Consider the following 16038-nt stretch of genomic DNA (forward strand, 5'->3'; position numbering starts at 1 on the left):
CGGAAAGCAGTTGACAGGGAAAAACGCGAATAAATGGTGCCAGCGTTTTCCCTGCTTGAACCTTTGCCGTCTTTTTCCCGCCTTTTGTTGTTGAAAGGGCAGGGCAGGATTAATCCGGCTTGAACTTCAAGGAAATCCTGTGAGTTGAGCTTGGATTTGTCGACGCTCTGCTGGTCTTGAGTTTTGGCGGTCGCACAAAATCGTATCGTTGCAGAACGGAAAATGGGGTGTACAAGGGTTCAAATCTACAAGCCTGTTTTTCAGGCTAAAATAATACACGTTCACAGGGCGCTTTACTTATTGTTTCACCGACTTTTTTGCCCCGGAAAGTTTTGCCGAAATGCACTGGCCGAACAACACCTGTTGTAAACAGAGTTACAATATGTCAGCAAAACGGTGTTCCGAGCGAGCCTTTTTTCTTTGTCTGCCTTTTCCGTTCTTTGTGACCGTGCAGCATGGAGCCAAAGCTGGACGTGTGTCCGAGTAGCAACAAGCATCTGCGCGCTTGCTTGAGCTGTGGGCTGGTCAAGGTATGTCAGGGTCGCTCGCGTAGGGTGCGCTCCAAGGCAGGGTATTGTACTGGGCCCACCAATCCGTTGTCGCGGGTTTGACCTCATTCGCTGTGGTCATGTAGACCTCGGATCAGTTTTTCGAGACGGGCTGTGAGAACTGCGCCTACCTCGACTTGAACGACAACAACGACGCCATCGACTCGTGTACAACCGCACGCTTTTACGGGTAAGCTTGTGCTTGAAGCTGCATTGTGATCCTTGCTCTTTGTCGCGACGGGTTTTCTGAGTGATTCTTCCGCTGGATTTGATGTTGGCGCAGGATTGTTTCGGTGATCGATCCGAGTGATAGCTGGGTAGCCAAATGGCAGGGTAACGGTGAGTTTCGTCGTGTGATGTCGTTGGCTTGAGTATGATCATGCTGGCGCACATACATGCTGAAGCGGAACACGGACTTGGTTTTTTGGCTAAAAACATTGAAGCCAGACTCGTCTCTCACGCTCAAGCCTTGGGCGTTTTGTAGATGCCTGTGTGCCTGGCTGCTATGCGCTGCGCCTGCAGGGCCATCTTCCCAGTGATAAACTGGACGAGATGCCACCCAATCTTCGCCTGCGCTATGATCGGGAGCTCAAAATGAGCAATAGCTGAGGCATTGCCCGTTGGCCCCATCAAGACTCATGCGGTCGCTCTATCCGTGTACTGTAACCTTTCCACCGTGTAGGGAAGGCTGTTTTCCGTCTTCCATCTGCGGGCTGCGCCCCTCTTCTTTCCATTCCATCCGTCTTCAGGTTTTGAGTGTTTTTCTTTTTACAATTCACATGAAAATCGAGATATTATGATCGTTCGTTGATACCAGCAGCACCGAGCATGTTGAGCAAATGTTTTCCTCATGGTCAACTGGCGGCCAAAGTAGCGTCATTGCGACTTTGCCCGACATGACCACTCGCGATCTAGGGAAGAGCAACTTGAGGGAAGCTTGTTCATGTGCCATGCTTGTCAAAAGGGTCGCGCAGCCCTTTCCACATTCCATTTGAATCATAACAGGCTACGATGCTTACAAATAAAAATGACACAACTAGGGTTGGGATCATCGATTGCCAGTGATTTAAAAACGAGGTACGATGATGACCCGTGGCTGAGCCAACAAACCACGAGTCTCGACACCAAGCCCTAGAGCTCAAGCAGCTTAGGCATCGGCCTCAGCAGCCAGCTTCTTGCGGAAGGACTCCTTCTTCTGCTTGATGCGATCCTTGCGCTGAGCGTATGAGAGGGGAATCTTCTTGTACGACTTGTGTTCCTTGCCCTCCTGGCTCTTCTTGGGGATGATGGGGTTCTCACGGATCTTCTCGTGAGCCTCGGTGATCATGTCCTCAATGTCATCAGCACCAACGCCGAGCTTGATGTACTTGGCGAACTGCTTGCGGAAAGCCTCGTCATCCTCATCCTGGAGCTCACGCATGTAGTTGGCGACGTGCTCACCAAAGATGTAGTCACGGACGACCTCAGCATCCATCTCCTTGGCCTCGGCATCGTAACCGGGGAAGCGCTTGTGGTTGTGGGGGATGGCGAGGCCACCGTCAACGGCACCCTTCATCACACCGAAAACACGAGAGCCGGTGGTGGTGGGGGCAAGACCGACATCGAGGTAGCAGCGGAAAGGACGGGGCTTGTCCTCGGCCTCCTCGACGAAGTAATCCTCGCCGTTGGGCTCCTCAACACCCTTGTAGGTGTCAGCCAGGTTGAGCTTGGTCAACAGGCGGCGAGCGACCAGCAGGCCGGTGGCGTAGCAAGCCGACCAGTTGGTAAGTCCGACCTTGAAGCCGAACTGGGGCAGCTCGTGCGAGTAGGCGGCAGCCATGATGTAGTCACCCTCGAGGCGCGAGTAAGCAATCTGGGCAACAACATCGCTGGTGGTGCGGCGCACAATCAGGCGGTACTTGGGAGTGTTGTACTTGTTCTTCTCCTGGCGCACGAGGCGAGTGCGGGCATAGTAGTCGGTCTTGCCCTCGCGACGGCGACGGTACTTGACCTGGAAGCGCTTGTAGTACGCCTTGTCCATCTGGTTGGGCTACACACACATGCAGCAGATGATCGCGCAGAGTGAGTCACCGCCCGCCAAACACAACCCTCACAGCGTTGGCGCGCCGGCCTGCCCGTCCCCCAACGCATGGAAATCGTGTCATGTGGCACGTCAGGAGCGTGACATTCCCTCGCTGACGCCTGATCCCATGAGGCTAGATGGCGGCGCAGGTCTGTAGAACCTCCCTGCCCGTTTGTCCAGGACCCGGCAGCTCGGCCCGTCCCCGGACGGAGCTGGTTGAGTCGCGTGCATTCACATACCATGATGGCGTTGTGGGTTGGCTCGGAAAAGTGCTGTTGAACGCCGCAACGTGAGGTGATGAGGTTCAAGGTGACCGCCCTGCCCGCGCTCCCTCGCTATCATGGACACTATCGTTTTGACCTGATTTTCTTCCACGTTTTGATTCACATTATTATGCCTTTAGGCCGAATGTCTGACAACTTTCATCTGACAAAATCCTCGACAGTAAACTTTAGAAGAGTCCTTGGAAATGAAGTTTGATCATTTGGGGTGTTGAGTAGCAGCACAGCAGGACGAAGGCGCATCCAAAGGGAATCCGTCTCGCGCCGGCAGCTTGGACTGCATGCACACGGGAAGCTAGGCGACGAGGTGGAGGCCTGCCACCAGCCGTCATCATGTTGGACGCTGATGAGGCTCTGATATGCCTGCATGAGCCGACCACGGAACGCCACGGCGCGATGCACTTTCGCAGCTGCACCATTGACACGGTCGAGTACAAGTGCGGCGAATTTGTGCGCTGTGCCAACCTGGTGCGTGCCGGAGACCGCCGTTATTTTGTCAAGCGCTGACTGCGCACAACGCCTGCCTTCAATGTCTGTCCAGTTCCATCTTTTCGTGTCTCTCCTGACGTGCTTGGCTGTGGGTCCTGGTCATATCGACGGCAGGCTGGCTACCCAGAGTGCATTGGAGAAATCAAGGCGCTGTACGAGTTGGACAAGGCCAAGCTGTGTGATTTGACCATCTACGTTGAGCCAGAACACCTCAAGGATGGGCGCGAGCCAAGTCATGGCCGGGATGAAGTCTTTGCCCGTCCCTCAGAAGTGACTATCAACTGCTATGAACTGCCTCAGTACGCGCGATGGCCCGACTCTCTTGAGCCTTTCTGAAACCTTTCGTGCCTCTTTCGTGGGTCTTACTTCGACATGTCGTTGGTACATGGCCGATTCCACATCCATGTGCTGCGTGCGCGATCAGGCGACAACCCGAGCAGCCCAAGCCCATGGTGGTGTCCTATCGCCAATACTGTCGTATCCAAGCGGAAAGGGTAGGCTCTTGGCCCAATCCTCTGTTCCGTTTTACGAGCCGCAAGCCAGACTCTCACCTTTTTTGACATCCCTCTGTTTGAATTTGGTTAGAAATTCGATGTTGGCCGTGTTCAAATTCCTCTCACAGAGCAAGACCCAGAATCGCGCGACAAGTATCGGGTGTTCTTTGTGCGCGATTGCATCCACTTTTGATTTTTATGTACAATAATAATTAGCCCCCATTTCTCGGTCATGGCACCGACAGAGTGGCAGTGTGGCAAAAGGGTCGTGCATCCGCGATGCCACCCTCTGACTTCCTTTCCTCTGGTTCAGCATTCTCCAGCATTGTTCAGCCCACCCCGCCTTTTCTTGAGCCCCAGAACCCCAAAGCCCGCAATCTTGGTGTGGTCTGCTGGCCTGTAGCCCTCGTCTTCTAAATGGCGTATAGCGCTCAGATCTATTCATCAACTTCCTGACACGTCAGTCGTGAGACATTCAGTTCACCCTCAACCTTTGGATGAGATTAAAGGAAGGAGCAGCGAGAAAAAAAAACACAGATGTTGGATTACACAAGACAGAGGTGGTGAAAGAGAAGAGATCAGAGAGAAAGTGCGGGGAAAAATCTTTCAGCAAACTGCCAGTCGGCGGATGATAGCAAAGCGACACGAGCTTAGCTGCTGTTTAAGTTATACTGCGCTCAGCGTGCTCATTGTAATACTGATGCGGTGGGCTCGAGCACGCCAGCATCCTCGATGCTTCCATCCTCCATGCGCACATATGTGTAAGTAGCACCGGGCTTGCCCGCCTGCAGCTCGTACACGCGTGCACCGCGCGCCCATGTTCCATAACCGCCATAGCCACTACAAGCACACCGCCCATTGTCCAATCCATCATGTCCCAGCGCGTTCCGAAAGAAGCATTCAAGCATGAGCCGCGTTCTGCTCAAGAGCCCAGGCATGGGTGCACTTTGTCTATGGTGAAGCATTGGCCTGACCCCAGTGGCATTGTCTTACCTGTGACGGCCAAAGCCCAGCCACATGCCATTAGAGTGGCGACAGAGCCAGTCGTTTCCATGATTGTGTCCTGCAAATGGTTGATCAGCGCGAAACGTAAAGTCTCAACAAATAATCAAGATGTTTCCTCGACTTAAAAAAAAAAAAAAAGAGGAAAGAAAGAAAGAAAGAAAGCAAAACGTGATGGCGGTGGCGTTTACCAGTAATAGCAGCATGGACACTGCCAGCACTGGCCATGGCATCAAGGAGACCGGTGCTGTTGTCTGTATAGGGTGAAATGCCGTCCTGGGCCATGCCAAAGCAGGGGGCCGTCGCCGAGCCACGTCGTGCCCGCAAGGCGGCCGCTGACGAGGGCTGCACGCTTGCAAACTCGGGCATGGGAATGTGCAAAAAGGCCATGCCTGTTCAAGAAGAGAACAAGAGTTGACTCTTTGACAGAGCTTTGCAGCCAGCATGCGGGTGGTCTCGGGAATGCAGAGCAAAGGTGTGCGTACCAGGCAGAGTCTTGTTTCCATTTCGAGCGGCCACCCGGGCCGACTCGTTGCGAAACCAGTCGACATGCGCTTGGGTGATGACCTCGGGCAAAGTGCCTCCTCCCGTATCGAACATGAACAACGGTGTCACGGTGCCTACAATACCATTCAGACATGGGTTGAGCATCGATCGTACCGGGGGCTCGCCGAAAAAAAGTGAGCACGCTGAACAACACTTGGCGCACCATGCGAGCCTTCGATCTCTAGCACGTAATTGGATACACCGGGCACGTTGGCAGGGCCGTGTTGGCTAAGTGAGCCTGGGAGGGTGGATTCAAAGGCCAGCAATTCGCTGCGAGATGTCGTCGACTGGCTTGTGCTGTCTATCAGCCGGCAAGCCAGTCCCACCACGGTGCGACGTGTCGGTGAGGTGGACACGGCTGCATCGTCTAGAAAGCCGCGCCTCTAGCACCCGGCCGAAGCATGAAGCCAATTTACTCACTCTCAAAGGGGTTGTCATCATGGTTGCCAAAGAGCGTGGCGAAACTGTTACCAGTACGGAACATTCGCACAGGGATACAAACAGATTTTGCGATACAAAGCCGCAGCGTGAGTGTTTTCGGTGTGCTATGGGCAGCGACAAGGAGGGTTCAGCTTGGTCGAGAGCCAGCGTACCTCAGGTTGCGAAGGTAGGTGGGCTGAAGCAGCTCGTCCCAGTAGGCTGTGGCATTATTCACAACATTGTTGCCCGTGATCTGGTCTCCTGTAAAGAGCACCAAATCCACGTCCTCAAAACTCAAGATCTGCGCCGTGATCAGGACAACGTGTCGTGAAAAGGTGCGTTATGGGACAGGCAGACGAACGAGCGTGCCACGTTTGGTTTGCGTGCGGCGGCGGGGCGCTGAAAACAGGCCATACGTTGTTCATTACATGGGTCGAGTTGTGGTCAGCCACGATACCCCAGGGACCAGCTTCATCTTCACCTACGATACAGTTGTTACCGGCAACACGATGTGAGAGTCGGCAAGCACCCAAGTCGATGAGGGGCGGCACGCACGACCAGCCTTACCGTAGTGCAGGTCAGTAAACTGCACGATACGGAAAGAGCCATTGGGACGAAACTTGAGTGCAGTTGTGCAGGGCAGGACCAAGGCCAAGATGACACAGAGTCCCAGTCCCCGGTTAACCGCCATCAGTGGGCCTGACATGCAGCGTGACGAGCCCATTCCGACCCAATGCTGTGCTGACAATTGTGTGTGTGTGTGAGAGAGAGAGAGAGAGAGAGAGAGAGAGAGAGAGAGAATGAATTGGTTTGGTCGGTTTGAGAAAGAGAGAAATAAAGAGCAAGAGAGAGAGAGAGAGAGAGAGAAAGAGAGAAAGAGAAAGGGAGAGTTTTTGAGAACTGTGGCTCACGGCGACTATGGCGCGATGGCGGTTGCGTATTCGTATGGATGGGACATCCAAGCAGGTGGGTGCTGATGTTGTGGGGCCTGCATAGATGTTATTGCTGGTTGCCACAGACACACACACACACACACACACTCATCCACACATCGCTTGCAGTTGGCTGAGGTAGATCCCGAGGCATCGGTGGAACAGCTCTTTCGGCGGATCGCAGAGGTAGTGGGGCATCCGGCCCCACATCAACTCACCGTGCTGGCTGGTGTTCCACCTCGTCCACTGACCACCTCAGCCATGCCGTTGAAGGCGACGCATGTCGTCAACTGCGATACCCTCATTATCCGTCGAGCCACACCCCATGCTCCCTCGGCGCACCCCAGCCACAGCCTCAGCAGCTCGCGCGGCCCAGCCGCCGGTGCGACGAGGGCTGCTCAGGCCGCAACGCACGCGTCCAATAACTTGCACACAGGCTTGACACTAGACACGGCCTGCGCTGTGCTGGAGCAAGGTGACGGTGATCCTGCCTCCAATCCCGAGGATCGCCTTGCTCGCTTGCTGGCAATGGCCGCCGAGACCAACGACACACATGACGTACAGGGTGCCCTGCGTGACTTGCGCCGCGCCATGGCCAACGAATTGCAACGTCGACAAGAGGAACGTCTCGCACAACAGCGCCTAGAAGCCGCCGTGGGTAATACGTTTGAGATGCGTGCAGCCACCGCTCAGACACTCGGGGCAGCACGGCCGCAAATGGAGGTGTCTTTCAAAACCAGTGCCCGCTTGCGGCATCGCGAGCATTTCACGCCTTTACCACCCACCCTGTTGCGTATGCTCGTGCGGCAGCTACTTGCTGACCCGGATGCGAGGGAGAACCTGCGCTCTTTCAACATGGCCCTCATGTCTCCTCGCGTGTTCTGGAACCTGGTACGATGGTCCGGCGGTGGCGACCCGGATGACAGCCTCCGGCAGCTTTTGCCCGACGCTGACTGGTCCTACTTGGATGCCCGACAACGTTCGTTGTCCGATAAGGCACTGGAGAATGCTCGTCAAGAGGAAGCCTTGCTGGCAGCTCGGCGCGAAGCTGCGGCATTGCGCGAGCAACAGCGGGCAGCCCGAGAAGCGCGCCGGCGCGCCCGCACCAACGCAAACCAAGCCGAGTCTCAGACTGGGCCAGCTGCCAAGCGAGAAAAGGCAGCCGCTGCTGACTGATGCTGGCGTTACAGCAGCGCGGGTTGTACACGCCGTGTCCACGGCTCAAGACGTTATTACGAAATTGATCGACTTATCAACATGGATGGATTTGAATTGCATAGCTGGGAAAGGCTCACTCTGAATGAAAACTGGGTTTAGATTGCTGGTGTACACAGGCATGTGGGCCGTAAAAAGCCAACCCATGGATGTCACATGCTGGCCGGGCGAACCCAAGCTTGAAGGTGAACGAGAAAAGATCAATTTTCCGGATGGACAAGCAACGTCTCCGCCTGTCACGGATCCATGGTTTCAGAAGCTTGAACCATCTGCGCCGTTTAAGCACAGGCAGAGCTATCGCACGTAGCCAAGTACAGGACCATCGGGTGTATCACAGGGAAGGTCCAAGCTGTGTGCATAGCCACCTTGAGGTGTCTTACACCGATAAAGGCCACGCAGCGTTTCGCCACCGCGCTGCTGGGCAATAAAGCCGAGAGTAGATTCGACCGCGCCGTCGCCATCACAGTTTGGATCCGTCGAGATGTGGTGGTGCGTTTGTTGTGGCTCATTGCAACGGTATAGGGGGATGGTATTGGGCAGTTGCTGGTTGTACAGAATGAAAGGGCCGTTGCGGCCGTCCGTCAGACTTGTGTCCACGCAAAAGACGGACGGGCCAGAGATGGGCGAGCAGTTCTCGGCCCAGCCATCTGTCTCGAGCGCGCTGACCTCAGCTGCGTTTGTGGTCAGCACCGTGTCGTACACGTTGCCTGATGCGTGGCTCAGAGACCAGACGTTGGCGAACACCTCCTTGTCCGCACGCGTGCAGCACAAGTCGGTCGGGGCAGCAGTGCAGTTGAGGCCTGCCTTGTAGAGGGCCACGCAGGCACTGGCCACGCGATACACGGTATCGCCACCCTCCACAGTGGGTTCCATGTCGCGGGAGAACTCACTTGCATAAGTGTCCACCCACACCACATCGCGTTGCGAGTCGTTGGGCAAGCCCATGTTAAAGGCAATCTTGGACGACGAAACGGGCTGCTGTCGCCCGCCAATGTGCTCATTGAAAGAGCTGAGAAAGAGGTGGGGTGGGCGAAGGTCCAGCACTCGCTCAAAGAGGCGGGCCACGGTCAGGCCACGTAGGTGACCTGGGTTGGCAAAGGGCAAGGCTGATTGAGAGACCATGTAAGCGCCCGATGCCGAAATCTCAGTGATGCCACCCGTTGCAGGATCGAGGGTGGGGCGTTGGTTGCACGCGGGCTCGCCGACGATGGATGTCGTGTACGATGTTCCATCTGTGCTGGAGACGCAAGGCGAGAAAAAACCCCACGTGCCGGCCTCGTAATCAGCGGGTCCAAACAAGGCCCAGAGATTGATGGTGGTGACGTCGTTGCGCCCACCATTGGCAGCGATGGCTGCCGCCACGCCCTCATCATAGCAGTTGGGGTTCTTGGGAATAGCCACTACCTTCTTGCCGTTCTGTGCAAGGGGCCGTACAGATCATGTCGGGCCATGCCAATGAGGGGTCAAACGGCCGTTGTCACGGGGCGCAGATGGGCGAACACAGGCCCCGGCAGCGTTGATGCCTCCGTGATGACCAGGGATGAACTGACCTGCTGATACACGAGGGATGCATAGGAGGCGTTGTTGTAGAGCTTGTCCAGCAAGACTTGCCACGTATTACTGCCGGCTGGGGAGCAGGGCCAGACAGCAATGGCAGGAGTGGAGATGTTTTGCTGACGCAGCTTGTACCACTCCTCAAAGAGCACCTGTGCCAGCAAGGCCAATCAGTGTGCCGGTGCGAGTGACTGAGACCAGAGCCAGACATGGTGTGGTAACAGCAACACATTTGTTCGCAAAGAAGGCGGGGGGTTGGTAGCACTGACTTCGGTGGGGCGGATCACGCTAATGTCGGTACTGGTTGTGTTGGTGGGCCAATTCGTAACATCGACCATGACATAGTCGATGCCCATGTCCACGAGAAGCTTGGCATGGGCGGTTGCCGTTTGAGTGATGTTCGGGCAGTCAGGGACAAGGCCCGGTTCTCCAGCGCGGGCGCGGTAGAGGCAGTAAAAGCCCAGCGCAGGTTCAACGTTGTAAATGTCTGAGGAAATGTTGTATGGGCCGTACACGTCGTTCAGGTCTTGCGCTCCATTGGAACGAATCACCCGTTCAGTGGTCAGTTGGGTACCATGCATGGCTGCAACCTGCTGCATGGCCTGCGCTGCCGTCGTGTGCCAGACTTCATAGAGGATGCCAACATCGGCAGCAACCAAAGCCGGGACCAAGGCCAGGGCCACAAACACGGCCAAGCGGGCACCAAAGGCGTTTACAGACATGCTGGCGGGACTTGCTCGTAGGCGGCGGGAAAGGCGTCAAGCTCAGTGGAGGCACGTCGCAGCTCCTTGGGATTTAGAACAAGAACAGCGACAAAGCCCCGTTCAAAAGGCTGCGATACCAACATCGGCACGGGACACAGGACGAGATTTTATTACGTGAGGCAGCTGGTCCGAGCACAGAGGAGGCACTTGCGCGCGCAAGGTCAAGCAAAGCATACGTGCGATTTGAGCAATTGAGGGTTTTCAACGAGGATGGTATTGATGTCGACTAGTTTGCCCGGACACGGGGAGGCAACGGTGACCTCTTCCCCGGAGGCGAGGCGGATGAGACCGAGGGGATCGCCGCGCTTGATTTGTTGTGCGCCGCGCTTGTTCTTGCCCGAGACGCTGTTGCTGGCGCGATCAGGAAACCCGGGGCACTTGTAGCTAAAGCTAACAATGGTCTCACTTTGCACGCGATGATCTGGGGTGATGCCAATCAATGCGATGCTACGCGGGGGAGGTACACAGTCGTCAGTTCCCGCACCGCTATACTACTGCCAGCAGCAACTCACGCCGCAACCGAGGCGAAGCAGCACTAACTCGTTGAATTGAAGCAACAGATATTCCTGGCACCCGGTGCGACCGTCGTAGTCTTCAAGCCCAAAACCAATACCAGGCAGCGATGTTGTGAGTGAGGGTGAAACGCCAGCCCAGGGCATGAGCGGCAAACACAATCGACGACAAGCAGCAAACCTTTCTGAAGATAACGCTGCTTGGAAGAGCGCAGGTAAAGCGGAGTGGGTTTCTCCAAGGGCACATCAACCGGGGCAACATCCATAGGAGGGGGCATGCTTTGATCCCTTGATCAGCTCACCACGAGCCGACCAGATCACAAACCCGACCCGACCAGAGACCGTACGATTGAAAAAACAGAAAAAAATTGGCCTCCCCACGCTCATGATAACGCGATATTCTCACTGCCTTCGCCATTTAGACTTTCTGACATTTACGTAATGAAGATGATGATGATGATGATGTGTGTGTGTGTGTGTGTGTGTGTGTGTGTGTGTGTGTGTGTGTTGTGAGGAACGTGCTTGGCAACGCATTTGACTCGCAAAGTCTTCCTTCCCCTCCACCTCCGCCCCCATCTTCCCTACTCTCCCTCTTCCCAACTTGCCGACGGCATTGATTCGGTCAGGGGCTACCCTGCCATTCTGAAGGCAAGCTCGCCAACTTCTTCATTTCTCTAACTGAGGTACAAAGTAGTCGTGATATCTTCAAGAGGGGCCGATACCTGACGACCAGAGCTTTCTTGAGCAGCTTCTCATGTGTTGGTTGTGACCCCCGCTCTTCATCTGCTTCCTCTCCCCCTCCCATTCAGAAACAGCACCAGTGCCATGAGTGACAATGTCAAAGTTGCCGTGCGGGTGCGGCCCTTCAACCGGCGTGAAAAGGACCGCAATGCTCAGCTCTGCATTGAAATGAAGGGTGCACAAACCATCATCCGTGGTGACGCAGGCGAGAAGAAGTTTACTTTCGACTACAGGTATGAGCACCATTCCTACGCTCCAGCTTTTCTTTGTCGCGAGATTGCACACAACCTGTCACAATCTCACACCGTGACCGTTTCGACGGAGTAGCTACTGGTCTCACGATGGGTTTGAGGAACGAGAGGATGGCCTCTTGGTTCCAACTTCACCAAAATATGCCGATCAACAGCGTGTGTTCGAGGATTTGGGTCAGCTCGTTTTGGAGAATGCCTGGGAAGGTTACAACTGCAGCCTTTTCGCCTATGGCCAGACCGGCTCTGGCAAATCCTACTCCATGGTGGGCTATGGTACGTCCTACCACGGCCCTCTTTTAAGGAAGGTGAAGGGCCCGTCTTGTGACACCTTGTGCTCTCACGCTGTGCGCAAAACAACATTAGGCGTCAATCGAGGCATTGTGCCCATTTCGTGTGAGGACTTGTTTCGTCGCATGCAAGAACAGGCCGACAACCCAATGATGCGCTTCAAGGTTTGGGTTGCTCAACACGCACCGCGTCCAAACTGTCAGAGAATGGCGCGCTTTACCAACCATCCCAAGGCTCGCTCACATGTCCATGACCAACGTCTCTTAGGTGTCTTTCTCCATGCTCGAGATTTACAATGAGCAGGTTCGCGACTTGCTCACTACCAAGAACAAGCAAGGTGGCCTATCCGTGCGTGAGGACCCCTCTCAAGGCCGCTTCGTCGTGCGTGATCTCAAGAACGCAAAGGTCAGCCAATGTCTTGCTTACCCCAACGTGCATTCTCCACCCCTCGCTCCCGCCTCTTCTTTGTTTCTGCTTTCGGGTGCAAACAGAGAAGAGGCTTTCTTGACACATGACATCCTCACCTGTTGGTCGAACCTTTCGTGCTCTGATTGTCAACGCCTCAGGTCGAGTCCTACCGCGACATCGAGCATCAGATTGAGATTGGCACCCGCAACCGAACGGTGGCCTCAACCAACATGAATAGCACCAGCTCGCGCGCCCACACCATCATCTGCATCACCTTTGAAAAGATCACCAAGGATCCTGATAGCGGCCAGGAAATGTCCAAGCGCTCCGAGATCAACCTTGTGGATTTGGCAGGTTCCGAACGTGCCGACTCGACTGGTGCCACCGGCGAGCGTCTCAAGGAGGGCAGCAATATCAACAAGTCCCTCAGTACTCTGGGCAACGTCATTGCCGCCTTGGCAGAGAATCGCAAGGGCGCTCACATCCCTTATCGTGACTCAGTCTTGACCAAGTTGCTAAAAAATGCTCTCGGTGGCAACTCCAAAACCATCATGATCGCTGCCCTCTCCCCGGCCAGCATCAACTACGACGAAACGCTGAGGTAAAACAGCTCGTGTCAGCGTCACTCAGGCTTATTTAGAAAGAGAACAAGGAAAAGCGAAAGGAATCGTTCTTTGCTCGGTTGAATCTGTTGTCTTATCCCGCGTCTGTTCATTTGCCTCATGCATCTTTGTGAACATCTCGAAATCTTTGAACCAGTACGCTGCGTTATGCCGATCGCGCCAAGCAGATCAAGAATAAGGCCGTTGTCAACGAAAGCCCGACCGAAAAACTCATTCGTGAGCTCAAGGAGCAGGTCGAGGCGCTGAAGGCTCAGCTGGGTGGCAACATTCCAGCGGCCCCGGGTGGTGATGGAGCTGCCTCAGTGGACGTTGAGGCTCTGCGTCGTCAGATGGAGGAGGAAATTCGGTATGTGCTTTCAGCTTGTTCTGTGTGTCACTGCTTGTGCCCAATACTTCCGGTCAGATAACTCATGCATTGGCTTACTCTTTCCTTGGAAACGGGGTGGCTTGGGTGGCAATGACTTAGGCTGGAGATGGAGGCTCTTTCCAAGGAGATGGCGTTTCAAGAGGATCGAGAGACAGGCTCTCGCGAAGAGGCTGATGCCCAGCACGCAGAGCTGGAGGCAGCCAAGCGCAAGCAAGCAACCGTGTGCCATTTTATTAACCTCAACGAGGATCCAGCTCTGGACCGAGTTATTCGACATTTTGTGGAGGGGGACACTGTGATGGTGGGCAAGTGGTCTGAGAATCAAAACGAGGCTGAAAAGCCCGATGTGGTTCTCAGCGGCCTGAGCATCCGCAAGCACCATGCCAAAGTTTTGCAGGCTGATGGAAAGATCACCATCGAACCGGGATCGGCCGTGGCCGAGACCAAAGTGAATGGTGTCAAGATTGACAAGCCCACTGACCTACGCCACAACGATCGCGTGCTTTTTGGCACCAACAACCTCTTCCTCTTTATCAACCCGCAGCATCCTGAACCGAGCGAGGGAACACCGGAAACGGTTGATTACGATTTTGCTCAATCGGAGCTTGCTCGGGCCTCAGGCTTTGACATGGACGGCAAGGATCCGGATGAGCAGCAACGCATCGAGGCCTTGCTCGAGATGTTGCCCATGATTGCTGAGGTGAACGCCATCAGCGATGAGATGCAAAAGGCCATCAACTTTGAAGTCGCGCTGGTCAGCTCACAGCTGCTGGACACTACCGGTCTGAGCCGCACACACACCACATCCACTCAAGTGATGATCAAGGGCAAGGAGCGAGAGACGGGTAACGAGTGGCTTCTGGACCGCGGCGAGTTTGTGGAGCGTCGCTTCCGAATGCAAGAAATCTATCAAGAATGGTCCTATGACCCCGATCAGGAGGCCCCTCAGTTTGGTCCAGCCGTGGATGCCACGGATCCCTTTTATCTAGAGCATGCCACCTTTGTGGTGGGCGTGTCGGCTGTCTTTGTCAAGCATCTGGCGCACGCTCTTGACTTTGACGGCGAGTACGACATTATCGATTATCAGGCACAACCCCAGGGCAAGGTGGAGGTCTCCTTCACCCCGTGCATGGCGGACGGTGCCCCCTTGGCGGATGACTTTGATCTAGAGGACCCCTCGGATCTGATTGGCCAGGCCTATTACATCAAGGTGGGTATGGGGTGGGGCTGTGGCTGCGCGGTAAACGAATCGTTTTTTGACTCTTCGCCTGGGTTCCCTTGCTCATCCTTGGCTCGGCCAATCATGTATAGGTGGATGTCCGGTCGGCCTCGGTCATGCAGGCCAAATTCTCAAACGCATTAGCGGTGCGCGTTCTCTTTGGCACGTACGATCAATTCGAAACGAGCTGGGTCACCAACAGCGCCAATCCCTCCTTCAACTTTAGCCACGTTGTCCGCATTCCCGAGGTGACAGCCGAAACCATCGAATGGATGGAGAATGGCTTTGTCAAGATGCAGATTTTGAGCAAGCATCGGCCCAAGCAGGTCAAATCTCTGGGCTCCAAATCTGGGCGCGCACCCTCCAAGAGCGACCTTCTCAACAACGTCAAGGCCCTGGAGCAACAGGCGCAAGAGAAGCAGGAGGCTGAACAACGCCTGCGGGACCAACTCAAGGCGGCCGATGACGAGCGGCAGAAGCTGCATGCACAACTGGACGAGCTGGGCCGCACCGATGACAAGGTCAAAGTGGTGAACGAAGCCCTCTTATCGGCTGAATCTCGCTCAAAGCAGCTCCAAATCGAGGTGCGGAATATTGTTCTTGCCACTGCACAGGCATGCCTCACCTCGCTGACAAACAGCTGAGCATTGCATCACTTACTTGTGGCATGGCATGTTGCTCTTTGTGTGTGGGCTCTGATATGCAGTGTGATGAGATGCGCGAGCGCCTCTCAGCCGAGGAAGCCAAGACAGCCAAGCAGAACATTCTTCTCGCGCGCTTGCAAACTCAAGTGTCTGATCTCAAACGACTCTGCACGGTGAGGCGCGCCTGCCAGTTCCCAGCATGGCTTTAACTCAAGACGTCCTTTTTTTCACTCTTTTGGAAATCATGTACTCTTGCATGTAGAAATGGTCGCAAATGGATGATTTAAGCTTTCAGCGATTCTGGAACGAGGTGACGGAAGCTGTCTTCCAGGATGAAGAAGCGCCACGCCTCAAAGCGGGGGCCTTGGCCACTGCTGGGGTGGCCGCTGCCAGTTCTGGCAACGGATCTGCAAGTGGGGCTGTTGCGGAAAGCAACCCCCCGCCCGCAGCGTCGGGCGCAGCGGACAAGAGTGGCGTGTGTGCGGTGATGTAAAAAAGCGATTCGACGTGGTATATTGCCCAACCTTTTGTTTCAATCCCCTTTAACTGTCTGATCCTTGTCGAGTCGACGTCTTGTACTGAGTTACAATCTTGTCTGGATGAGAATGACATTGTATTCAAGTGGTCAAGCCTGTGCTTGCTCTCACGTCATCTTCATTCGGGGAGGGTAACGCGTGT

At 55.0% G+C, this 16038-nt stretch overlaps 8 protein-coding genes across 8 annotated transcripts; 4 read left to right on the top strand and 4 right to left on the bottom strand.

Moving 5' to 3' along the window:
* Positions 1 to 455: 455 nt before the first annotated feature.
* On the top strand, positions 456 to 1157 carry MONBRDRAFT_23363 (uncharacterized protein; the record flags this gene model as incomplete). Its single annotated transcript, XM_001743562.1, has 4 exons — positions 456 to 530; positions 635 to 738; positions 832 to 887; positions 1033 to 1157. The coding sequence occupies 4 exons, from the start codon at positions 456 to 458 to the stop codon at positions 1155 to 1157; spliced, it is 360 nt and encodes a 119-aa protein (XP_001743614.1).
* A 538-nt stretch (positions 1158 to 1695) lies between these two features.
* MONBRDRAFT_21225 (uncharacterized protein) lies at positions 1696 to 2568 on the bottom strand (the record flags this gene model as incomplete). The annotated part of the gene is made up of 1 exon (XM_001743807.1): positions 1696 to 2568. One exon carries the CDS (start codon positions 2566 to 2568, stop codon positions 1696 to 1698), a length of 873 nt encoding a protein of 290 aa, XP_001743859.1.
* A 656-nt stretch (positions 2569 to 3224) lies between these two features.
* MONBRDRAFT_23365 (uncharacterized protein) lies at positions 3225 to 4067 on the top strand (the record flags this gene model as incomplete). Its single annotated transcript, XM_001743563.1, has 4 exons — positions 3225 to 3359; positions 3495 to 3679; positions 3805 to 3874; positions 3966 to 4067. The coding sequence occupies 4 exons, from the start codon at positions 3225 to 3227 to the stop codon at positions 4065 to 4067; spliced, it is 492 nt and encodes a 163-aa protein (XP_001743615.1).
* A 493-nt stretch (positions 4068 to 4560) lies between these two features.
* Positions 4561 to 6533, bottom strand: MONBRDRAFT_6216 (uncharacterized protein; the record flags this gene model as incomplete). The annotated part of the gene is made up of 8 exons (XM_001743808.1): positions 4561 to 4714; positions 4868 to 4937; positions 5068 to 5268; positions 5362 to 5496; positions 5586 to 5660; positions 5843 to 5886; positions 6016 to 6103; positions 6410 to 6533. The coding sequence occupies 8 exons, from the start codon at positions 6531 to 6533 to the stop codon at positions 4561 to 4563; spliced, it is 891 nt and encodes a 296-aa protein (XP_001743860.1).
* A 227-nt stretch (positions 6534 to 6760) lies between these two features.
* On the top strand, positions 6761 to 7950 carry MONBRDRAFT_6217 (uncharacterized protein; the record flags this gene model as incomplete). The annotated part of the gene is made up of 2 exons (XM_001743564.1): positions 6761 to 6808; positions 6904 to 7950. The coding sequence occupies 2 exons, from the start codon at positions 6761 to 6763 to the stop codon at positions 7948 to 7950; spliced, it is 1095 nt and encodes a 364-aa protein (XP_001743616.1).
* A 333-nt stretch (positions 7951 to 8283) lies between these two features.
* Positions 8284 to 10265, bottom strand: MONBRDRAFT_36118 (uncharacterized protein; the record flags this gene model as incomplete). The annotated part of the gene is made up of 3 exons (XM_001743809.1): positions 8284 to 9405; positions 9540 to 9695; positions 9813 to 10265. 3 exons carry the CDS (start codon positions 10263 to 10265, stop codon positions 8284 to 8286), a joined length of 1731 nt encoding a protein of 576 aa, XP_001743861.1.
* A 203-nt stretch (positions 10266 to 10468) lies between these two features.
* MONBRDRAFT_23368 (uncharacterized protein) lies at positions 10469 to 11097 on the bottom strand (the record flags this gene model as incomplete). Its single annotated transcript, XM_001743810.1, has 2 exons — positions 10469 to 10728; positions 11001 to 11097. 2 exons carry the CDS (start codon positions 11095 to 11097, stop codon positions 10469 to 10471), a joined length of 357 nt encoding a protein of 118 aa, XP_001743862.1.
* Positions 11098 to 11381: 284 nt separating this feature from the next.
* MONBRDRAFT_17919 (uncharacterized protein) lies at positions 11382 to 14860 on the top strand (the record flags this gene model as incomplete). Its single annotated transcript, XM_001743565.1, has 8 exons — positions 11382 to 11502; positions 11629 to 11793; positions 11888 to 12084; positions 12175 to 12263; positions 12367 to 12504; positions 12666 to 13108; positions 13267 to 13480; positions 13604 to 14860. Exons 2-8 carry the CDS (start codon positions 11645 to 11647, stop codon positions 14858 to 14860), a joined length of 2487 nt encoding a protein of 828 aa, XP_001743617.1. The 5' UTR covers positions 11382 to 11502; positions 11629 to 11644.
* Between the last annotated feature and the right edge of the window lie 1178 nt (positions 14861 to 16038).

The sequence above is a fragment of the Monosiga brevicollis genome, genomic scaffold (assembly GCF_000002865.3).
Source record: "Monosiga brevicollis MX1 MONBRscaffold_4 genomic scaffold, whole genome shotgun sequence".
In the NCBI taxonomy this organism is placed as follows: Eukaryota; class Choanoflagellata; order Craspedida; family Salpingoecidae; genus Monosiga; species Monosiga brevicollis.